At 55.0% G+C, this 24636-nt stretch overlaps 1 protein-coding gene across 4 annotated transcripts in view; it reads right to left on the bottom strand.

Moving 5' to 3' along the window:
• The window catches only part of cux1a (cut-like homeobox 1a), a 191956-nt gene that overhangs the window by 82694 nt on the left and 84626 nt on the right, over window positions 1–24636 (bottom strand). For all 4 annotated transcript variants that reach the window (XM_064352371.1, XM_064352370.1, XM_064352369.1 and 1 more), the window contains exons 3-6: window positions 22968–23015; window positions 11999–12077; window positions 5477–5614; window positions 2129–2252 (exon numbers count right to left, since the gene is read on the bottom strand). In XM_064352371.1, the coding sequence (XP_064208441.1) occupies window positions 2129–2252; window positions 5477–5614; window positions 11999–12077; window positions 22968–23015 (389 nt within the window). The remainder of the gene's footprint in view (window positions 1–2128; window positions 2253–5476; window positions 5615–11998; window positions 12078–22967; window positions 23016–24636) is intronic.

The raw sequence follows: 24636 nt of genomic DNA on the forward strand, positions 1-24636 counted from the left end.
CCACAACGGCAGCCCCTCGATTCCAACGCGCTGCTAATCGCTCTTAATTTGACTAGTTTCCACCGAGGGATGACTTACCCTCCTAAGCCGTATTATGTTAGAAATAACTGCACGCCAGGAAGAATAAATATCCCATAATCACATCCCGTGACTTTAAATCAGTCAGAATTAATGCTTTCAATTTCTCTTAATATGCTACAAGGCAAACGATTCCTTTTCTAATTGATTCAATTACAGGCTGACAGGTGAAATCAGTGGGGTTTTTTTTTAACTGCTTAAAAGCGCGGCGGCCGGGCCGCTGCACGCGAAACCGTCTGCGGAAAATCAAGACCTCAAACACAAAGCGAACGTCAACGAGCGGGAGCCTGTGACGAATTAATACCCCTTAAGTTAAAAAAGAATTTACAAAAGAACTTAAAACACATGTTTTCAACAGCCTTATTTGATCAAGAGATTTGGCTGCAGCGAAAGACCAACATGCACGGGGATCCCCCAGGACCAGTCTGAGAACTGGCTTCTTTTTTTTTCTTTCTGTTTTTTGGCAGGAGGGTTTGGCTTCTGCCATTGGCTCCTCGTGCCAGGAGCCCCACCCCCCCCACTACTCACGCATAAAATCTATAGCTTGACAGGTGGGTGGGCGGGCTCAGTGACAAGAGCGCAGCCCTTGGGGGTAAGACGTCAGCGGTTTATGACGCCAGCGCTGATGTGTAGTTTTCGCCCGCCGTCCGTCAGAACTCGCTAAATCTGAACCACCGGACGGCCAGAAACGGGACTTCGCTCTTACGCCGGTGACCTGAGCCGCCAACTCGCGCTCATTACGACGCGATGGGAGAGGGGCAAGAGCGCCTAGGCTGACGGCGGGAACTTCTTCAGCATGCTGTAATCCAGCCGGGGGGCCGACATGCTAACAACCTGGATTTAAACCAAAGAAGAACAACAGGCAGGTTGTCTCAAGTCCCCCCAGAGGTGCTCAAGTGTATAACGGCAGTTTAGCCAGCGACGTGCTACAGGCCATGGACCATGGATAAGTATGGTGAATTCCAGCAATGATCACCAAGGCCAGTCACAAAGATAAAGGCTTTGCCACACAGGTCACATGACCGACATGTAAACGAACATCCCGATATCTAAAGCTGTTAATTCATGCAATCAATGGAATTGTGCAGCGCTGATTTCCAAGAATGTCAAAGACTTTACAGGACACAAGGAAACGGGCGAAACGAGCTTGAACCTCCGCAGTATGACAGGCGCGGTTAGGGGTGAAAGACCCTGTTCGTCCGCGTCTCCAGGCCCTGACAGACACGCGTGTTCTGCTTTGCGGCTCCACACCCCACCCCCCCCCACCCCCCCACCCTAACGCTGTTCCTGCTTCTCCCTGCTTCAGAGCTCAACGCAGAGGTCCACCTCCAGCCTGGCGGCCGCAGCAGGCTGCTCCCACAAGCCCTCGCGTGCGGCCCTGCCGGCCTCTCTCCCTCCGCTCCTCTCTCTCTCTCTTTTGTTTCATTAAAAAAATGTTTTTTCTTTTTTTAAAGGTGGGCGTCTCAGGTTTCCCCTCCCGCTAAAAAAATGCTCCTTAATTGGAGTAATAAGAAACTGTACTCCTGTGCTGACAGACGGACGGAAAAGTGACGTGCTTTTTTTCGGTGTTGGGGTCGGCCTCACGGAAGCATCTGCCAGAGTCCACTGCTGCTGGTGACACGCACGCACACGCACACGCACACGCACACGCACACGCACACGCACACGCACACGCACACGCACACGCACACGCACACGCACACGCACAGACGCACGCACACGCACACCACACGCACACACACCCACACACACACACACACACACACACACACACACACACACAAATGCTAACAATTCGCAAGAAAAATAACCAAATAAGAACGCTTTCCTAAATGTGCCTAAATGTAAATGTAAACAGCGTAAAGATAAGCCCAGATAACCCCAACACTCGCTGCTGTACTCCACACTGAGCCTGTGAGGCGTCTGCAGAACCGCACTGCTGCGTCCTGCTTTACACCCTGTCGAGCCTGCCTGATTACTGCCCTGTGCTTCGGGTGGATCAGCGTGGGTGTGAGGCGCCTCCCGGCCTGCTGGGGGCGCTGTCTCTTACCTCTCCTTCTCTGCATAGTCATTGTGAAGCTGCTGCTCCTTCTCCTGGGCCAGGCCCTCCGCCTGGCTCTTCAGGGACTCCTCGTACTCCCGAATCTTCTCCTTAAGTGCTTTGATTGTGACCTCTGACAGAGGCGTAGGGAAAGACAAGAGATGGAGAGAGAGAGAGAGACAGATAGACAGAGAGAAAGAAAAAGAAAAAGCAAGAGAGAGAGAGAGACAGAGAGAGACAGAGAGAGAGACAAGAGATGGAGAGAGAGAGAAAGCGAGATGGAGAGAGAGAGAGACAGAAAGACAGAGAGAAGGAAAAAAAGAGAGAGAGAGAGAGAGACAGAAAAAGAGGCAGGCAAAATTAGGTTTGGATCAATCATTCCCAAGCGTAGCCCTCACCAGGTCCACTAACACTTAGCACACAGCTGCCGGAACATTCCATTACAAAATCACCGAGCAGCAGCTGCAGGACCTACTTACCTCAGGCAAGGTGAACATTTCCAACTCGCACTCCGTGCCGATGGTATACGAGCAAAACCACACCATTTTAAATATAGAAACTGGCGGAATTATATCATAATTTTATAAAGAAAACAAAACATATTATTATTTTTTTTTTAAACTTTGATAGAATGTTTTACAGCCTGTAGAACCACCCAACGTACTCCCAGGGGCACGAGTGGCCTAGTTTGGGAACCAGTGGCCTGAAGTGAACGGGTCTAGAGCACACCCTAGACGTTCACTTACAGCAAGACTGAGGGCACATTGTTAAGCTATCAGGCCCAGCCTGACAAAGCACGTATGCTACACATTACCCCTGAACATAAGAACAGTGTTTACTCTCAGGCTTGCTAACGCACACACTCATGCGCTGAACATTTAGTGAAATACTACACCTGCGTCTTACTGCGTAAACGTCCTCCTCTTTACACAAGCTCGCTATCAGTTATGAAGCAAGAGTCATTCATCAACACAACAGTGCATACATTCCTGTGTGAATACCTACACGCATACAGCACATACAGTAGTTCATACATTCAGGTGATGTGTGTTACTATGAATGGAAAATCACGAGAACTCGTCTGAACACGTCATCCAATCAGAGATGCCAGGCAGAGGTAACCTGGTTTACATCATCTGAAACCACACGGAGTGAAGCCGGCTTTAATGCGCTGGAATTAGAGGCCGTGCGTTTTAATTCAGTGTCACGCTGCAGCCGCCCGGTGGTTTCCACTCTGTGTGTACTCCTCTGCACGGGCCGCCCAGCTCTGAGTCTGCAGCCCACTGATTCACAGATCTGTGCGCGGGGGAGGGACTCCAGCAATGCGCTCACCCTGCTGGGGCCTGCTGAATGAGCTGCACAGAGGAGACCAGAGAGAGGGAGGGGTGTGTGTGTGTGTGTGTGTGTGTTTGTGAGAGAGCGAACTGTGTGTGTGTGTGTGCGTGTGTGTGAGAGAGCGAACTGTGTGTGTGTGTGTGTGTGTGAGAGAGAGAACTGACTGTGTGTGTGTGTGTGTGAGAGAGTGAACTGTGTGTGTGTGTGTGTGTGTGTGTGAGAGAGAGCGAACTGTGTGTGTGTGTGTGTGTGTCAGAGAGAGAGAGAGGGAGAGAGAAGGTGGCTGTGTGTGTGGTGTGTGTGTGTGTGTGTGTGTGAGAGAGGCGAACTGTGTGTGTGTGTGTGTGTGTGGTGTGAGAGCAACTGTGTGTGTGTGTGTGTGTGTGTGTGTGAGAGAAGAGTGAACTGTGTGGTGTTGGTGGAGAGAGAGAGTGAACTGTGTGTGTGTGTGTGTGTGTGTGTGTGTGTGTGTGAGAGGGTGAACTGTGTGTGTGTGTGTGTGTGTGTGTGTGTGTGTGTGTGTGTGAGAGAGTGAACTGTGTGTGTGTGTGTCTCAGAGAGAGAGAGAGAGAGAGAGAGAGGTGGGCTGTGTGTGTGAGAGAGAGAAAGATAAAGAGAGAGAGGAGGGGAGAGAGAGAGAGAAAGAGGTGGAGAGCAAGAGAGAGAGCAAGAGAGAGAGAGAGCGAGGGAGAGAGGAGAGAAAGAGAGGGACAGAATAAGAGGGAGAGAGAGCGGGAGAGGGAGACAGTGAGAGAGAGAAGAGAGACATGGAGAGAAAAGGAGAGAGTGAGCGCAAGAGAGAGAGAGAGAAAGGGAGAGCGAGAGAAAGAGAGAAAGAGAGGCAGACAGACGTGTGTGCTCCTGAATGAGAGCGCTCAGGTCCCTCTCAGTGCTCTCTCCCCTCCTCAGCTGTGATTTAAACTCCAGCATTTCAGCCCTGACACATAATCAATGGCGACGAGTCCCTTTGGAGATCTTTTACCCCTTAACTATTAAATTGAACTTTAAACATTTAGGTTGCGGGGGATCAATGGCCTCAGCTGGGAGGGCGCGCGAGGGGGTGCCGGGGTGGGGAGGGGCGGGGCTGCGCGTGTGTGTGTGTGTGTGTGTGGGCGGCCAGCAGGAGGGGGTATGGGAGGAATCCTGAGGGGGGGGTCCTACAAAATAAAAATCAATGGCAAAATAAAATATTGCCGCTATTGAGCGGCTTCAATTAGCTCCCGGGCGGCGGGGGAATTCCACAGACGGGACGTCCCGCGGGCCGGCCCGCCCACCCCGCCCCGCCTCCTCCGTTCCCACGAAGGGGGAAGTGAGCGACTGCAGCGGGCACGGGGGGTGTGGGGGGGTCACGCTCCACGGGCTCCCGTTTAAAAAGGCGACTGTGAGAGAACACAGCCCCCCGCCCCCCCATCCTTTCACACAGGATCCGGAGCGAGCCTCACAGAAAGCCGATGAAACCCAAACCCGTGTCCTGAGCTGACCTCCCCCCGTTAAACCGACGGGCTTTTACAGCTTACTACCCCACCGTTCCCCTCAACACCGCAGCCGCCCGCCTAACACCTCGCTCACCTAGACTTAACACCTGCAGCCGTGATATTCAGAGCACTTCCACCGCAGGTCGTCCGAAGACACAAAGGTCCAGCGCTTACCTAAGAGAGTGCTACCCATAGCGCACTGTAACACACGCCCTAAAAAACCCCCCAGGAGAGCAGGCGCGCGGTTCTCAGAGCCGCGTGCAGCCGAGAGCAGCGCTGAGATCGCAGCCGCAGACCGCTGGCTGGGCGCAGCGGCGGGTTCGAGAAGACGACGATGATGTAACCGTGACCTTTCAGCAAACTTCTCAGAAAAACAAAAGCGTTTGTTTTTCATGACGTTCCGTCACCTCCGCGCAGCCTTAGGAAACTTTCGTAACGTCAGACTTCGCTTCTTTGAGAGACGTGGCTGTAGTTCCATGCTCGGTGAGAGAGCAGTGATGGGCGGGTTGGGGGACGGGGGGGACGGGGGGGGGCACGGGCGTCTCACCGTGGTTTTTGACCTCGGCGAACTCCTTGTTGTACTCCTCCAGCGTTTCGCGGAGTTTCTGGTTCTCTGTCTCGATGTCGTGCATCCTCTGCACCTTCACCTGCAGCTGCTGACCCACCTCCAGGGCTGGGACCGGATCTGCAGGAGGGCACCGCACAGCAGGAGCTTAGTACAGCTCAGCACAGCACGACTCAGCACAGCTCAGCTCAGTAAAGCTCACCACAGCTCAACTCAGCTCAGCACAGCTCAGCAAAGCACAACTAAGCTCAGAATAACTTAGTACAGAACAGCTCAGCTTAGCACAGCTCAGCACAGACACAGGGTTGAGCGGGGCGGACAGACATGCAGTCATGCTCACTCTGTCCCACACACCCACCAGACATGGGTCGCATAAAAACCACAAACGCTTTAACACTCAGTCACAACTGAAAGGCCTGCAGATCACTGGCAATTTTTAAAAAGAAGAGAACAATTTTCCCCTTCGAAATCTTTCGTCTCAAGACATCTTCAGAAAATTCTCAAGGATCTGGAGTGGTGTTTTCAAATTTTATGACCATCTAAAGAATTACATAGTTTCAAATATGTATTCGACCCGTGTCTGCTTCCCACACACACACACACACACACACACACACACACACACACACACTGCAAAGTACAGCCATGCAAGAATTACAGGTTAGGAGGTCTGAAGTTATATGGTTCAATAAAGCACCATAAAGCCACAAAGAAAGCAGGGCTGCACTTGAGGCTCTTCGCTTCACGAACAGAGTCTGCCGAGCGCAGCAGCGAACTGTGTTGTGGGACCGTCCGGGTACGAGCCAGCCCGCTCGTGAGCGCTCAACGCCTTGAGCTAGAGGATGGCAAAGTCAAGTGCACAGGTGTTTGCCCAGTCCCCCGCTGGACCAGGCAGGTCTCCACCTCCATGCCATTTTGAGGCCTTTCGACAGGGAGCGGCGGGGACGGGACAGTCTGAAAGAAAGCCTTCCGCGGCGTTGTGTTTCATCAGCGCTGCGGAGGTCTGACTAATTGGCCGACGAGTGTGAGAATATTTTGGGGCATGTCGGGGCTGCGGTCGCTCGAACAAAGCCCTCTCCCGCTGCCAAACCCAAAACCGCCGACAAAAAAGCTTATCGGCACCTCAGCAAGCTTCTGCTATCCATTACACATGCCTAGCTGTACTATAGGCTTACTAACACACTGATCTGACAGAGCGCAGGGCTGAATATATGTTTAAATGGACCACTGCTCTCAAAACATAACCTCTGGATCTGCTGCGGCTTGCACACCGCTGCCTCGTCCACAGAGCACTTCAGCATCTCTTACTGTCGCGAATTTGCCCTGGCGCTATTTTTGGACCCGAGCCCTTCCGTTCTGACGGCGGGGCGAACCGTGGCACAGCGACCCTGGGGACGTGCGCTGGGACTGGCATGCCCCCCCCCAGCCGAGCCGGACCCCGGGTCTGGGTCCACAGCCCAGCCTGGGTCCCGACACACACAACATTCCCCTGGATCAGAAACACACACTTCTGTCTCTACACTGGGGATCACGAGCTGCACTGTGCACAGCTAAAACAGGCTCAGACAGACTCTTAGGACATAAAGGTCTGTCCTTCACAATCTCATGTCATAAGAGAATATACAGCACAGTAGATGGGGGGTGTGTACCCAATGTGTGTGCTTCCCGATGTCCCTTTAACCCCTGTTGGGGTTGTGCTTGTGTCTGCACTGACCGCCAACAGCGGCCACCAAGTTCCATTGAATCTTCAGGTTTACACGTTTCCGGGACCACAACGTTCCATAGACATTGTCATCGTATCCATTTATACAGCTGGGTATATACTGAAGCAATGCAGGTTAAGTACCTTGCTCAACGGTCCAACGGCAGTGTCCTACCCGGGAATCGAACCTGCGACCTTTCGGTTACAAGTCCAGTTCCTTACCCACTGTGCTACACTCCGTCCTCATGTTCCATGGGAGTGGAGGTATCATAGTGTACCCCTGTGTTGCCTGGGAACAGCTAACGATCCCAAGACCACGCTGCTCAGCCCATCACGGGATGGGTGGGGGGGGGGGGGGGGAGGCAGTGTCGCTGCGAGCGTGTGCAGCGGTACTCTGGCGTCCCGGGAGCCAAAATAAAAAACGTCTCTCCGGCGGGTAAAGCGGAACGCCCGCCTCCGCGCCGTCCTCCCCGGCGGTGAGATATTAGGGGCCGCCATCGCTGACTAATTGCAGCTCCGCTCTGCGCCGCCGCGGCGCCGCTAAGTATAGCGGCCCACATTAGCATCTCGCCGTTTGTGCTGAGGCTGCAGCACGGGAGAAACGCGGCCGGTCACATGACCGCACTGGGTCACATGACCGCAGCGAGCGGACCAAGGAGGCGAGCTAGGGGGCCAAACGCACGCACGTTCCTCCCCAGGGGTTTCAGGCCTACCTGCCCAAAGCGAGGGATCCCAGTGAACACGAGTCAGAATGCAGAAGAGTATAGGGGAGGAAATGTAGGTTGAGAGACATTATAAATGGACCAGGTTAGCCCCAATATAGCTCAGGGTCAAACCGGATATATCCTGGCTACATCCTAGCAGGCTAGAAAACTTCACTAACCAAAGACGTTAGCTGAGCCAAAACTACATTCCACACAAAACTTTCACTGGGATTACAGAAAATGACACTCAAGTTAACGAAGGGCGAGCTAGACCGCGTAAACACGCCGAGCGGGCGAGCCGCGCCGACGCGAGCTAACGACGCGCTGGCGGAATTCCAGCGCGACCCGTTCCAGTCGGCAGGGGCGCGAAAATCAATAAAGAGAGAAGCGGCTGGAGGGAGAGGGGCGCGCCGCGGAGGGACAATGGCCCCATTTTACCGCCCCGGAATTCCAGCCGCCCGTCTCCCCGAATCCACGGCAACGGGCTCCGGCTCCGCCCCTGCCCCACAATGCAGCGCATCAGGCCGCTTTAGTGAGGTAAGTGCAGTAATAAACTGTGTATTAGTCATAGTTCTGAGTCCGGATTTCGGGAGTCAGGGGAGAAGGGGGGGGACGGGGGTGGTGACAGACGGAAGGGTCCAGCCCAAACCCAGCCGGGTTACACCCCTACTGGGACTTAAATCCCTATCCGCCCCCTCCTGCCCGCAGAGAACGGAGGGAAAGAGCCCGCTTTGCCCGCTTCCCCCTCCGTGAGCGTGCCAGGCTCCGTCTCTCGGGCACCGTGCCCGCGTCTGCGAGGGGGAGGGGCCCCCTGTGGCCCCCCTGTGGCCCCCTGTGGCCCCCGCGGCGGTCCCCCCTCTCATCCCCGGGCCCCGACAGCAGGCCTCTCTCTCATCCTCGCCCGTCATCAGCATACTAATTGCCGTATGACTAATTATGCCCCAATTCCAGTTGATTTTCTTTAATGAGACAGCTGGGTTAATTATGTAATCATATGATTACATTAGCCCCCAGAGCCCCGCCGGGACGGGCGAGAGCAAGGGGGGGAGGGGCAGAGTGACAGCACGAACAAGACGGGCTGGATCCAGAGAGAGAGAGAGAGAGAGACAGAGAGAGAGAGAGAGATACAGAGAGAGAGAGTGTGTGAGAGAGAGTAACTGAGGGAAATGAGTGAGAAAAATGAGTGAGTGGCACAGAGAGCAGATGAGAGAAAGACTGACAAAGTGAACGAGAGTGAGAGGGTTAGAGTGAGTGAGTGAACGAGAGAGAGGATGACAGAGACCGACAGAGACTGACAGAATGAATGAGGGTTAGGGAGAAAGTGAGCGAATGAGACAGAGGGCGACTGAAAAGGTCAGTGTGAGTGAGTGATGGTGAGTGAGTGAGTGAATGTGTGAAGGAATGAGAGAGATCGTGTGTGTGTTCCTGACTGCGGCAGAAGAAGAGGAGCAGTCAGCTGAGGGGCGAGAGCCGTGCTGCCGTGGCGACGCAGCGGGGGTACAGGCGCTAAGCGAGCGGGACTAGCGCAGCGCCGCGCGGGAGCGTCACGCAAGGCCTCCTCCCCTCCGGGGCGAACTCGTCTCCCAAGTCCTCGCTTCACCCGCGAAAACGTCTCCAGACTCAGCGTCCCACCTGGGGCGGCACGCGCGGGGTAGCGCTGGCGTGTACGTTCCGTCTGGCCACGCCGCCCCGCCCGTCCCGTCCCGCCGCGGCTCTGGCGTGTGACGCGCGCGAGTGTTCCGAGCGACGCGCTGCGAGGACTGCGCCGCCGTTCAGCAGAGAAACGCGCTCCTGAGAGCAGAACCGGGCGGGGCGGGGCGGGGCGGGGCCGGGCGGGGACGCGCGACAGAGCGGCACCCGCCTGACCGTGAGCGGTCGCGGTCGCTCTGGCTGAGGGACGTGCCGCAGCCGCTAGCCTTCGTGAGAGGCGCTCGCCGCATTTTGGGCCGAAATACCGCCATGAGCCGCGGCGAGCGATACGCAGACCGCAGCCGGAGAGGGAGACGCGCGAGCGGGCCGCCCGCCGCTCCGGCGCGAAAGAGGGACGCTCGCACCGCCGCCGCGGGAGGGCGGAGCCCGGAGGGCAGGGTGGCGCACGGGCGCCTGAGACGCCGTCTGGGTGGGCGGAGCCAAACGGACAGGAACGGGTGGAAGCGCTCGACAGGGATGTGGTGAGGAGGGCTGGGGAAGGAGCGAGAGAGCGAGAGAGAGGGAGAGAGAGAGAGAGAGAGAGCGAGAGAGCGAGGTAGCAGAGGGAAAGAGAGCGTCGGGGACACTGTAGGCGCAGTGCAGAGGGGAGGCTTCTGTGGTGTGTGTGTGTGCGTGTGTGTGTGTTTGTGTTTGTGTGTGTACATGCATGTGTGTGTGTGAGTGTGTGTGTGTGTTTGTGTGTATGCGTGAAACGTGAAGAGCAGGGCTGGTGGGGACGGGCTCTGACTCAAACGCACACACACACACTGACGGCACACCTATATAAAACAGCAGCAGTCACGCAACCATCTCCCCCAGACAGGTATAGGCACTCCGACAAGAAGGGACAGGCACCAGATTATACAGATAAATGCACACAGACATTCCCAGACATCCAGAGGGACAGGCAGCGCGCGTACACACACACACACACGCAAACGCACACACACACAGGCATACAGATGCATGCAGACAGATAGACACAGTCACCCAGTCACACGCGCGTCCATGAAAATGCAAGCACACACACACACTCTCTCACACATTCCCTTACATACATACAGATAGATATGAATACACAGACATACTCTCATAAACGCACACACACACACGCACACACACACACACACACACACACACACACGCACACACACACACACAAACGCACACACACACAGGCATACAGATGCATGCAGACAGATAGACACAGTCACCCAGTCACACGCACATGAAAATGCAAGCACACACACACACTCTCTCACACATTCCCTTACATACATACACAGATAGATATGAATACACAGACATACTCTCATAAACGTGCACCACATACGCACACACACACACAGCCAAGCATGTACACACATATAAACACAAACACACAATTGCACACAAAAAAACACACACAGAGGCATACAGATACAAGCATGCAAACATGCAGACAGACAGACAGTCAGTCACACACACAGGCAAACAGACACATGCAGACAGACAAACAGACAGTCACACACACATAGGCATGCAAACATGCAGACAGGCAGACAGACAGACACACGCGCACACACGCGCACACACACGCACAGGCAAACAGACACATGCAGACAGACAGACAGTCACACACACACAGGCATGCAAACATGCAGACAGGCAGACAGGCAGACAGACAGACACACGCGCACACACGCGCACACACACGCACACACACGCACACACAGGCAGGAAGCTCTAGGTGCTGCTGATGTGTGCTGGCAGGCTCAGGGCTCAGTGTGTGTAGCGTCCTGCTTCAGGACACCCCCCCGCCCCCCCGATCCCCCCCCCCGTACTGGAGCAGGGCTGGGAACTCCAAACCACAACAGCAGTAATTTACTCGCGCACTAAGTGCTTCCCCAGACAGGCCTGCTCCAACAGGCCCCGCTGTCCCGTCTGCAGCCTGCCTGCCTGCCGTTCGGGAGGGGGGGCTGGATATCTACATGGGCCCGTCTGGAGGCCTCCCAGGCCGTTATTCTGACCCGGCTCTGGTTCAGCCAGCAGTCAGGCAGGCCCCCCATTTTAAAATTACCTCTTCACCCCCCCCCCCACCCCACTCCATGTTTGAGCCGGAACGACGAGCCGAACCGGGGGCGGGCTGTAAACCCAAACACGTCGGGAGAAGGCATTACGGCTCGGGCCGCAAGCCCCCCCCACCCCCAACACCCCCCACCCGCCACCGGAGCCCCCCGCGCGTCTCCTAAAAGTGAAATGTGGCGTTTACGGCCTGCTTGTTCCACCGTCTAACCGCACCGCGCCGGGCCACCGAGAGAGAGAGAGAGAGAGAGGGAGAGAGAGAGAAAGGGAGGGAGAGAGAGAGAGAGAGAGAGAGAGAAAGGGAGGGAGAGGGAGAGGAGAGAGAGAGAGTCGGGCCGCTCTTACCTGGGACATCGATTAATCTCTTGTACACGTTCAGGAAGGCCGCCTCCGACTCCTTACTCCTTTTACTCAAGGCGTCGATCTGCAGGCAGAAGGGGGGGGGCGGAGGGATTGGGGGGGGAGAGAAGAGGATTTTTGGTTGACATTTATGGCAAGCAACAATTACCCAGAGGAGCCTGGGACACAGAAGAGGAGACAGACAGGAAAAAAAACTTCCCTGTTTTATTGCTTTAACTGGGGGGGGTGGGGGGGGGAACGCAACAAAACAAATAAATCGCTGTAATAATTATACCATCTGATTTTCACCAGTAATCTTCTTTTGTGTTGGCTCTTTGTTAAGTAAGAAAGCATTTGCAGGATTCAAATCCAGCTAAAAGGTTTTTTTTTCCCTGCATCGGAGAAAAAAAGAACGACAAGGTGTTGTCCTTTTAGGGGAGGAGTTGCGGGCTGGAAAAGCAGACAGAAAATGGAGCAGTCTGGCCGCCCCTGGAGCCATGTGAACAAACATACAAATGTTAAAGAAATGACATTGCTCAATAAGAGGACTGCATGACAAGCTGGGTAGGATCAGCTATGCCGGGCAGCCCACATGCGACATCATTTTGCACCACCTCAGATTTTTCTGCCTTCATAAATGCAGAACAACACGGAACAATATTCCGTCTAAAATTACCTTACAATGCTACAGCCTAAACACCAGGCCCATACTGCGCTACACCCTAAACACCAGCCCTCTACATCCCAACCACCAGGGCCCTACACCCTAAACACCAGGCCCCTACAGCACTACACCCCAACCACCAGGCCCCTACAGCGATACACCTAAACACGCCCTACATCCACCACCAGCCACACCCTAACACCAGGCCCCTACAGCACTACACCCTAACCACCAGGCCCCTACAGCCCCACACCCCAACCACCAGGCCCCTACAGCACTACACCCCAACCACCAGGCCCCTACTGCACTACACCCTGAACACCAGGCCCCTACTGCAATACACCCCAACCACCAGGCCCCTACTGCACTACACCCCAACCACCAGGCCCCTACAGCGATACACCCTAAACACCAGCCCTCTACATCCCAACCACCAGGGCCCTACACCCTAAACACCAGGCCCCTACAGCACTACACCCTAAACACCAGGCCCCTACAGCCCCACACCACAACCACCAGGCCACTACAGCACTACACCCCAACCACCAGGCCCCTACTGACTCACCTGAACAGGCCCCTACTGCACTACACCCTGAACACCAGGCCCCTACATCCCAAACAGCAGACCCCTACAGCACTACACCCTGAACACCAGGCCCCTACATCCCAAACAGCAGACCCCTACAGCGTTACACCCTAAACACCAGTCCCCTACACCCTAAACACCAGGCCCCTACACCCTAAACACCAGGCCCCTAGTGTGCTACACCCTAAACACCAGGCCCCTAGTGTGCTACACCCTAAACACCAGGCCCCTAGTGTGCTACACCCTAAACACCAGGCCCCTACAGCACTACACCCTAAACACCAGGCCCCTACAGCACTACACCCTAAACACCAGGCCCTATTGCCCTACAGCACCAGGGCCCCATCGATAGCTGTAGACCGCAAATAGCAGGAGCTGCTGAAGAGAAAAACACAGCCCACGTCTTAAGGCCTTAAGAGCACTGGTCTCCATGCGGGGATGTCTGCGCGTACGCTAATCGCATTATCCGCAGCTGATTCTGAACACGCGGCTGCGCAGTCTGGCCCGCGGGCCCAGCGCGTACGGGCCGTCCTCTCCAGCACCCCTCTCAGGCCCAGGGGAGGAGCGGGGGCCACCGACGGGGTGCCGGGCCGTCCCGTGCAGACGGGTGCAGCGCTGCACTGGGGGCCGGAGCCAAAAAGTGGGTGGAGGTCGGTACAGGAGTACAGGAGGGGACTGGGACCGGCAGGGTCCCGACAGACTGGGGTCACAGAGCCAGCCAATCTCCCCCCCCCCCTCCCTTCTGTGCTGTTCACCCCTTTAAAAACACACCCGGGGGGTCCTGCACAGACATTTTCTACAGCCGAAAACCGAACACCTCCCCCGTTTCATTTACAATTCACACCCATGGGGTGGCAGTGTTAGTCCAATCACAGTGACCCACATTACGAGCCCGGCGCAGACTGTTTTGCAATAAAACACCGAGCGACTTCTTGCCTTCGACACAAACACGGCGGCCGACCCGTCTACCAGAACACACTCCAGGATGTACAGTAACTCCCATGAAAACAGTCTTACAGTGAGGCGAACAGAGAGAAAAAAAAAGCTGTTTCCTGTCTGGAGAGGTTCTTTTTTTTTTTTTTTTTTTAAAAAGACAAAAAAAAAGTTGATCCTAGGAAAATAACTTGAAAAAGTTCCAACACAAGAAAGCCATTATCAGGTGATTCGGCGACACCACCATTTCCCCGTACACACGGCTAATAACAGACAAAGCACTGCAGCTTTAAGCGAACTGCTTCCAATTTCTGCTCTAATCCTTTAACAAATTTATTGTAAAAAGAGAGAGAAAAAAACAGAAAATCTAATAAAAATTCTAAAAGTTCTTCAAATTTTCAGGCCAGGCCCAGTTAGAACTGATTTATGGAAAAGGGCAGTTGCCACTGTAAATAGGCTATATGTAAGAGTCACTTTTCATTCCTATGGGAAAGAAATTAAATCTTTTCAGATGTTTTTTTGCCGGAAAACATCTGGATCAAACTAGGCAAGGCCAAGCTCCCCCTCACAGATGGAGCTATTAAAGTCCCAGCTTCCCCGAGCCAGAGATCGGCCAGAAACGTTGATCTCGTCAGAGACGAGGGGGGGGGGAGGAAAAAAACAGAAAAGGAAAGAAAAAGAGAACATTTCATTTTATCGTTCGTTTAATTGCGCTTTAAAGGGTCGCCTGGGGTTCTTCTCCTCTGAAAAATGATCAGTCGCTTTCCTTACGGTGACAATTTGACATGCGCGTCTACAACTGAAGTCATTTGAAGCTTGCTGGAAAGAAGAAGAGAGAGAGAGAGAGGGAAAAAAAAGAAGACACCTGACAGGCATTCGAAGAAGAAGAAGAAGAGCGCGCGGGCGGACGAGGAGAGCGACGGGGAAGCTCCACACGCGTGTGCGTGCGGCAGTCTGACTACAGGCCGGGGACGGCGTGTCACACCAAAGGCCGCCATCTCCCAGCAGACCCAACCCCGCGCGCGTCTAACGCAGCGCTCAGCCACAGCCGCGATGCCCACAGTAAACATGGCCGCCGAGCTACAATAGCTGTAAACCAGGGGCTCCCCAGACCATTTAAAGGCCTGGACCCAGACGACAGCTAAATACACACAGGATATATCTGCACACCCCCACAAGCCAATTTAGAATAATAATTTCAAAATAAAAGTTTAAATGCTAAAACCCATTTTCAAAAATCAATTTCCTACTCATATAACATAACACGCATGTACACTAGTGTAGTTTAATGTATGTCTGGTGAGATGAGAAAATGAATGTTTTTGTTTGTCCTACAAACCCCAGCAGTGTGTCCCCAACCTCCCAAGCTCAGGAACCCCGGCGACAGACGGTCCTGCAAGGGGCCGGGGGTGACTCAGCAGGCAGGGCCGAGCTCAGACCGACGGCCTCTCACGTCCCGCCAGACAAGCGGGAGGCCACCGGGGGGCGCTACGTACAGACGCCGCACGTGAGTACTCAAGAAACAACCCCTCGGCACATCGAGTGGAGGCGCCCGGGGCTCTAGCGAACAACCTGTTCCGAGGTTTGGGTGGGGGGGGGGTGTCCGAAAAAAATGGGGGATGCGCGGATGGGGGACGTGTTACCGGCTCATGGGCTTCGAGGGGGGGGGGGAACCTCAGACGCAGGGGGGGGCTCCTAAAATAGGAGCGGTCGCTATGCGGGTGACGCCGCGGGTGGCAGAGAGAGAAGCTGACCCTCTCCTGGGGGCCGTGGGAGACGGTCAGCCTGCCAGCCCGGCCCGCTGACCTGAGCTGCCCCTGTAACTGCAGAGCGGGCTGTAAGCCGGGGATAAACGATCCGGTGCTGGGGGGGGGGGGGGGGGGGGGGGGTAAGGGGGGGGGGGGGGGATTACTGGATTTGCAGTCTGCTTTAAAGCAGGGAATTACAACCTGGGGATCAGTACTGAAAACATCCTGTGGCCTGAGCTCCTCCATAAAGGACAGGAAGTTGCATCACTCTAAGGCCTACAACAGGAAGCCAGAGGCATTCTGGGTCGGCGATGGACCAACGCGTGTCTGGCTCCCGCAAACTGAGAAAGCGCAACGGTAACGACAGATACAGATACGCAAATAGATCGGACACTTGAGAGGCCGGGTGACCTGCACCAATAGCAGCCGCGTCGTCAGGTGACATCACAGGCAGCCCGCATTTCAAGCAGCGGTCAGGAAATCACAGCGCGTCGTGCCGATGACCTTAAACGGCAACCGAAGATCGCCGCCGCCCAAGCTGCAGCAGACTGACCCCTGCGTGAGTTTTCGGGAATGAGATGCAAGCGCTCCGCTTCCAATAATTCTGTGGCAGCACAGCTCAATAAAGCGAAGCATTAAGACGAACCTGAGACAGGAGCCCTCGCTGTACGCAGACCCTGATACGAGCCGGTCGTGCTAACAGGCTAACAGGATGTAGCGCAATAGCATCGCTCCTGGGGTTAGCTTAACAGGCCTCTGGAGCCGCAACTGTTGTGCAGTAAAAAAAATCTCTGAGGCTAAAGTGCACTTTATTTAAACTCAACCCTAGCTGCGGGCGTCCGGTCAGTCGAGCGCCTGTTCCTGTAGGGTCAGCGATCGATCGACGCTTCCCAGATTTCTTTAATACGCGGACCTTTCCGGATCTGGGGCGTGGCGCCCGTTTGACCGAGCGGGGACGGCGAGCGCGAGGGCGCGGCCCCGTTAACGGCGGGTCGAGAGGTCAAGCGGGCGGGGCCGGAAGTCGAGGGGCCGTCGACACCGCGGCGTTTCAGAACCGAACCGCGCGTCTCCATAGCAAGAACCGGCCCTGAGCCTCCCGGAAAAGGGTTGGGTAACACCCTGTCCATGACTGCCATGTTTATAGACAACCAGCCTGCCTAATCCTCTCTGGCACACGGCGAGCCCTGACCGCCAATATTTACATTTCTTCTGGAGGCTCACGCGAGCGAGTTAAGCTGCTGAAGAAGCCACGATGTTGCACAACGACAACAGAGCAGGAGGGGCGGCCATGTTCTTGGATAAAAGCAGCCCGCAGCGTTCTCTCTGGCACGTGGCGAGCTCGCACTGCCAATACGGTTACGTTTGGAGGCTCGCGTGAGCGAAGCAGGAGAGCGCAGTTCATCTCAGTGTGACTCCGCCTCCCCTGCTTTCCTTTCTGAGGCAGGGCTCGGCGGCCCGCCCGCTGCTGTCCGCACGCCGCGGTATCGAAAACGGTGCCCGTCATCAGGGCGCCCGTCACGTGCCCGTATCGGCACCTCGGAGGCGAGGGCCTGAGCGTGATGTCGACGGGTTTAATTCGCCGCTCGACCTATCGACAGGACGGACCGCTGTGGGTGGGGGGGGGGGGTGATGGTTGCCAGGACCGTGTGTGACATCATCGTCCTTCCTCCGCTCCACGGGTGGCTCAGTCCCGGGGACGAGGCGGCGAGCTAACCCCCGTCTCCGCCCACGTTCACAGCCTCGAACTGACGGCTTTTCCCGCTCTCGGGCCTCCTCCAGAGGAGAGCCACCCGAAACGATGAAGTCCTCGCGCGAGACCGTTCGGGGCGTCCCTGACGTTAGCTCCACTGCGTGCTCGCCCGGGGGGCGGGGGGGGGGGCTAACTTCCTCGAACGTCCTTCTCACCAGAGCTTATTTTCGGCGCCGGCTGGCTTGTTTATGAAGACACCGCACGCGATCCGAGCAGCGGCGAAGGTGTCCTTAAAGGACGCGGCGCGCGGCACGCTAACGGGATTCATTAGCATCTGATCTGATTTCCCAGCCGCCGCCGCGCTCTCACGCTGCAGATTGTTCTTTTATTTTTAACTCCGCGCGTTTACTGTTAATTCAATACGGGATACAGTCCGCACGCGCGCGCGTGTGGGGCTTCGGAAGCGGGGAACCGTCTCGGACCAGGGAAATTAGATCCAATCGAGCAGCCGAGGGGCTGGTTGCCATGCTGAAATACATCCCACCCCCACCCACCCCCCAAATTGACATCTTGAAAAAGCAGCACAGCAACACACGGCAATCTTCAGCGGAGAGGGGGCGGAGGGGGGGGGCGGTTGAGAAGGACTAACTAAAGGAGAAGTGCCTGAAGGCGCGATACTCCCAGTCTCCCACAGGGGGTGCTGTGGAGCTGCCCCCCCGACCTCCCGCCACGCGGCCCCCGCCGTTCCGCGCGCCGCGCTCTCTCCCCGCTCCCCCATTGTCTTCTCATTTCCTGACAGGAAAAGAAGCTCTCGCTCGCTTCTGCAAACGAGTAAAAAAAAACGGGGAAAAAAAAACGGAAAAAAAAAACAAACATCTCCGCAGCGTTTGGCCCCTCTCCTAACCCCCCCGGGCTCTTCAGAAGCGCGTAGCGTCTCAGTTATTCTAATGCGCTGGCGTGTCACGCCGTGCCTTGTTCTACAGAGGGAGGAGGGAAAAGAGAGAGAGAGAGAGAGAGAGAGAGGGGGGGAAAAAAAGAGAAAAAGATGCATTTTTTTTCCCCCCTGCTCTCTCTCCCAACGGAGCGTGCAGAAACGCACTTGTATGTGACAAGCTGCCATTGTGAATAGCACAGTGGCTCCATTTAGTCGTCTGTTTTGTTGCATTTAAATAGTTCCAGCGCCTTTCATGCCACTACGTGTGGCATTCCCCGAGACCTACACATCGGCGAAAAAAAAAAAACAATAGTAAAATACCTCTTATTATCCGGGAGCGGCAGACAAGTCGTAAAACCACGAGGATAAAATGTGCGGTATGAGAGCGCGGGACGCGGAGGAGGGGCGCGGGCGACCCTCGTCCTGCCGAGAGTCCAGACTAACGCAGAGCCGAATTTCTGGGGGTCCCGAGCCGCGTTTTAGGCCCGTACGAGGCTGGGGTATTTTAAACCTCCGGTTATTTAAACAGAGCGATTATCTCCGTCAATAACGGGCCGGGGGGGGGGGGGGGGGGGGGGGGGCGCAAACCGCAAGCGAGGGTTAATGGAGCGGGCGGGGCCGTTAACTCCACCGCAGACAGGCATCCGGGGAGCGCCCGCCCCCCCCTCCCCGCTCCCCCCCCGCTCCAGGCAGCACTTCATGAAACTTACATGGCCGCCTCTTTTCGGGGCCTGAATTTTAAAGGAGCGCCCGCTAACCGCTTAAACCACCTCTCGCTCAGAGCCGCTCTCCGCGGCGGCCATTTTGAGCAGTTTACCAGACAGATCGCTTATTTTCAGTGGGGCCTTTTCAGGCTTATTAACTCCGGTAATATCCAGCATTATCGTTTCTTTTTCTATCCTTTAATTAAATCCCATCTGCACTCGGTTCTCTTCCTTTTTTATTTTATTTATTTATTTATTTTTAAATCGAGGTTTCCGGTCCAGGGGGGGCTATTCTCAGCCCTTTAAACACGCCACGGCCGGCTGATAACTGACAACCGACCAATTACTGACTGGCGACGCGCGGCGGGTTTCTGTTCTTGATTCGGCGGGAGGCGCGGGGGCCGGCGGGAGGCTGCCGAACGGGGCGGGTCAGTGTGTCGCCTCAGAACTTCCCCGTCTTTCGGGTCTCAGACGACCGCTCCACCGCTCTGTTTTTACTGGCGCAGAACCCAAACCGGTATAAAACACACACACACATATACGTATATATATATATATATTTATATGTTTCTCACCGCCGGCGAAGGCCTGATCAGAAGGTGTTGCCGCAGTAACAGTGTAAAAGGCTACGGCAGGCTTTGAGAGAGGCCGGCGGTCCGTGGGAAAGCTGGCCGGCGGTCGCGTCCGCATTCAGATCGAGAAAAGGGAAGGTGAAGTTTTATTTTTTGTTTTTGTTTTTAAAAAAGAGGTGTGAGACTCGACGTGAGCGCGGACGGTAAAAGAGGAATGAGGACGCTGACAGGAAATGACCCGGGCCTGGAGGACGACGCGGCGCACTGCAGAGCCGAGCGGTCTGCTCAGACCGTAATCGCACCACCGCAGGGACAGTCTGTGCAGACGGTCACGCTCCGGAGGACCGGGGGCATGAGAGGAACGGGAAACGAACCGACGAGGAGGAAGACGGCGGTGGCGGCGCCTCCATTTTGACTCCGTGTAGGGCGGGAGACGACGGGATTACACAACGGGATTTCCACTCAGGCAGAACAGGGTCTACTGGAGACACCAGCGTCACACACACACACACTCACGCACCTGCGGCTCCTTAACGCGGCAGGCCTGGCTCCTGTGAATTAGACCCGGCTCCGGCTCAAAGGGCCGTCGGTTTCCACTGCAGCCTATAGTAACCCTCCCCACCCGGCAATCCTCAACCGCCATTCCGGCTCCTCTCCCCTTCCTATCCCCGCCATCTTCAACCGCCATCCCTCTGCCGGTGTGCAGTGGCGGAATCTCCCACGGCAACAGCGCATGAGAAGGGCACGGGCGCTGACCTGGGCCCGGAGGCAGAACGCGCACCGGGGGGGGGGGGGCAGATAAGAACGCCCGTAATGGGAATGCGCTCTCGCCGGAGAAATAATGGAAAAAGCTCCTTATCAGATGGATGAACCCGCGGGGCGGGCAGAAGGTCCGCGCGGTTCACTGATGCGAGGCTCCAGCCGAGCCTCCTTCAGAGCAGCCCTGCTCAGGGCTGTCCTCTTCAGAGTGGGTCCTGATCAAACTGACTCCTGTTCACACTGACTCCTGTTCACACTGGCTCCTGATCAAACTGGCTTCTGATCCTGTTCACACTGGCTCCTGTTCACACTGGCTCCTGATCAAACTGGCTCCTGATCCTGTTCACACTGGCTCCTGATCAAACTGGCTTCTGATCCTGTTCACACTGGCTCCTGATCACACTGGCTCCTGATCCTGTTCACACTGACTCCTGTTCACACTGACTCCTGTTCACACTGGCTCCTGTTCACACCGGCTCCTGTTCACACCGGCTCCTGTTCACACCGGCTCCTGTTCACACCGGCTCCTGATCAAACTGGCTCCTGTTCACACTGGCTCCTGATCCTGTTCACACTGGCTTCTGATCCTGTTCACACTGGCTCCTGATCAGAACACGTCCCATTCACACTGTCTCCTGATCAGAACTGCTCTCTTTCAAGCAGATCCTGCTCACAGACTGAGCCCAGCAGTGAGTTCCAGTGAGCCGAAAGAAACAGATTGTGAGTGACAGAACCATATTTAGCACAGCAGGCTCTGCTCTGAGAGCCAGGTCTGGAGAGGCCTCTTCCAGCATGGAAGAACCATTAGTGTAAAAAAAAAAAAGGAGAAAAAAAGAGAAAAGAAAATTCCTGCCAACGACCGAATGATAAATTGCTACGTTAGCCTGCTCTGAAAATGCGGTGTGTTCAGATTTAACAAACCATACTTAACGTGACGAAGAGCAGACCAGAAAACCAAAATAAACGTCGAAAACGCGAAGGACGCCTGTCCGTTAACCCGCCGCGAGGCAGGAACTGCAAGGGAAGGCGGATTCCGATCGCAGCCGCTTGTTCAGAACGGAGGCTCGCCATTCGCTCACCGTGACAAATCACCGCGGCGCGGACGCGGAGTTCGGCTCGGACGAAATGCCGCGGCTCGCTAGCGCGCGCACGGGGAGGGGCCGCGCGAAGGAAAACCCCTCTAGCGGCTTAAAAGTTCAGGGAGCTTTTTTCTTCAAACAAACGGTTTCGCGAAAGGAGCGTTCGAGTACCGCGGCGGCGGCGCGGGCGTCCTGCAGCTCAGAGTTTCAGCAGGCAGGCCGACGAGGCCCGGGGAGGAATTCGATAATGAATTCGGGAAAAACTGCGCGTTCCGTTCTCTCCTCCCCCCCCCACACTTCCTGCAGTCTGGGAGGTTGTATAATGAAAGTCCTGTAAATCAATTGCGAAGTTGCTGCAACTTGAAGAAAGAAAAAAAAAATACAAAAACGGCAATAAACACTCCTCTCGGAACAGAATGTTAAACTCCAATATTCTCTTTCCCCCTTCGGCTGGCCGGCACTGTCACATCGAATTGTTCTGGGTCACAAATTTGTACCCTGGTGCGGGCAACAAAAACTCTGTTCTAAAAACTCTGTTCTGTTCTTAACTCTGTGGTTAACTCTCCTTCATTCCCCTCCACCACCCTACAGAAATGTAACGGTATAAAAATCGCACATTTAATGATTCCCTACATAAAAAAACATCAGAGGTCAAAGTTTTCTATTCACCCATCTGTGGTGCCTATTTACTGCTGCTCTCTCCCTCCTGCTACTCTCTGAAAGTGGGGAGGGGGGGGTGGGAGGTGGGGGGGGGGAGGGGTTAAGATGGAAATAAATTCAAAAAGTAGGACTTGGGTTTGGTGGTCCTTGAGCAGTTCTGAGTGTCTCGTGTTTTGTAAGGCAAGCGAAAGAGAACGACAGTACAAAGCAACATGCTAGAGTGAACACTGACCACACTCACTGGCCTCCACCTCCCCCTCCCCAAAAGCTTCAGCAGTTCAACAGTAGATGGCGGTTTCAGGCAAAGCTCGTATCAATCTATACTTTGAAAAATATAAAGTCTCATATAAAATATTTTGAGCAAGGGAGGGAAGCGTTTGGGGCACCTGGGGCAGGGCCGCACAGAGACCATCTGAGAGGCAGGTGCCCAAAGCGACAAAAAGGAACACCAACCTAGAACAACCATTTTATGACACACAGTTACAACACGGAATATATTTAACCAAAAGCAATGAAAGAAAAGTAATGGCAGCAACAATAGCAACACAAATAAGAGCCACATCGGGGGACTCAGCCCCGCCCCACCACAGCCCCGCCCCCCACCACAGCCCCACCCCCCCGTCCTGTTCACAGGCACGAAACTCACCTCTGCCTGGAAGCCCTTCAGCAGTGGAGCTACCTGCTTGCGTAGGTCCTGCAGGGAAGAAAAAAAAAAAAAGGAAAAAGATTTAGAATCGATTTGGTCACACAGTGAGGGGGCGGAGCCTGTAACTCCTCCCACTAGGCAGGGGTGGAGCCTGTGACTCCACCCAACTGACTCTCTCTGTGATTTCTGACGCGCATTAATGAACCTGGCAATGCCTCGTGGAAACTTTCTCCCCAATCATCCAATCAGAGCCAGCCAAAAACCCCTACTCACAAACAGTAAACCGCTATACTTATAAGTGCAAGACTGCCCCATTCACCTCATTAAAGAGAGCCCAGACAGGCCTCAGCCCACCTAAAACCTATCAGGGCAATTAGAGGAATGACCCTGATAGGCCCCAGTGCCTTTGAGGGAGAATCGTTCTCATTACGTAAAATCCTAAAAAAAGCAGGCCACCGCCCCGTCCAATCCGTGAGCGCGAGCCGAGGGAGGGAGGGAGGGAGGGGCGTCTGCCAGGAGGGGAAAGCGCACGGCGCACATCTGCAATTTCGACCGAACCGCTCCGCTCCGCTCCCCCCCCCCCCCCGTTTCCTAGCGCATGAGTCGCTGCGTGACTCAGTTGTTTTCGGGTTAAGATAATCACTCATGCAAAAATAGAGCAAAAAAAATATACAGAAGAGGGCACGAGCAAACGTACACGATGCACCGTGAGCTGTGTCTAGAATAGGAAAGGACAGCTTGTGTGTCATTTTTTTAGAAATTCTTACTTTGCACTAAAGTCACCCAACTTCCAGCAGCCAGTCCTGACAATCGCACCGTGCCAGTGTCGCACGCTCCCGGTGGCTCCATAGGGGTGAGGGGCAACTGCCGACCGCATAGCCCAGGGTATAGGAGCACTCAGTCGGCTGGGCATCCACATTTCATCACTTCCTAGCGACCCCCCCATTAGCCAACTGGGCACCCATAAACTGCAGGTCAAAGCTACACGTAAAAAGGTCTTCCTCTGACTCCACTCTATACGAGCTTAGCTGTAGTCTGTGGTGTGAAAGGAAGAAGCTGGCCACACCGCGTTTCCCAGGAGAACTACGGACGTCTACGCTCTCCCGAATCGGCAGCGGGATTCACGCACGAACGCGGCTGCAGATAACTGGACCTTTCAATTTAGGGCCGAAATTGAACAAGTCCAGCCCCACGTCGGGCACAGAATTAAGTACATAAAACAAATGCTAAAAAAATTAACCAAAACACAAGGGCTTTTCTCAAAACAAACTATTCATTTCTTCGAAACCTTATCTAATCACAAGCTCAAGTATTGCGTAACACAACAAAAAGCAACCAACAGCGCAGGGCCTTCCAAGCAAAACATGTCCGATTACCCCCGACCTCAGAGTGCCTTTCATTCTGATGGAGAGCGCTCACTTGACCGTAAAAACATCATAACCGTCCCGGTGCACGAACGTCAGTTTAACTGTGAGAACAGCGGAGGGGTGAGGACGCAGCGTCGTTCCCACCGTGCGCTAGCTGGGCGGGGCCTCGCGCGTACAGGAACACGCCCCCCGACCGCCGTGGCCACAGCGCGCGGCGGCGGGAGCTCGGGGCCGGGGGCAGCTCTTCAGACGGCGCGCGCGGGTAATCCAACTCCTCAAAAAACTGCCAACCCTCGCTTTAT

The sequence above is a fragment of the Anguilla rostrata genome, chromosome 9 (assembly GCF_018555375.3).
Source record: "Anguilla rostrata isolate EN2019 chromosome 9, ASM1855537v3, whole genome shotgun sequence".
Lineage (NCBI taxonomy): Eukaryota > Metazoa > Chordata > Actinopteri > Anguilliformes > Anguillidae > Anguilla > Anguilla rostrata.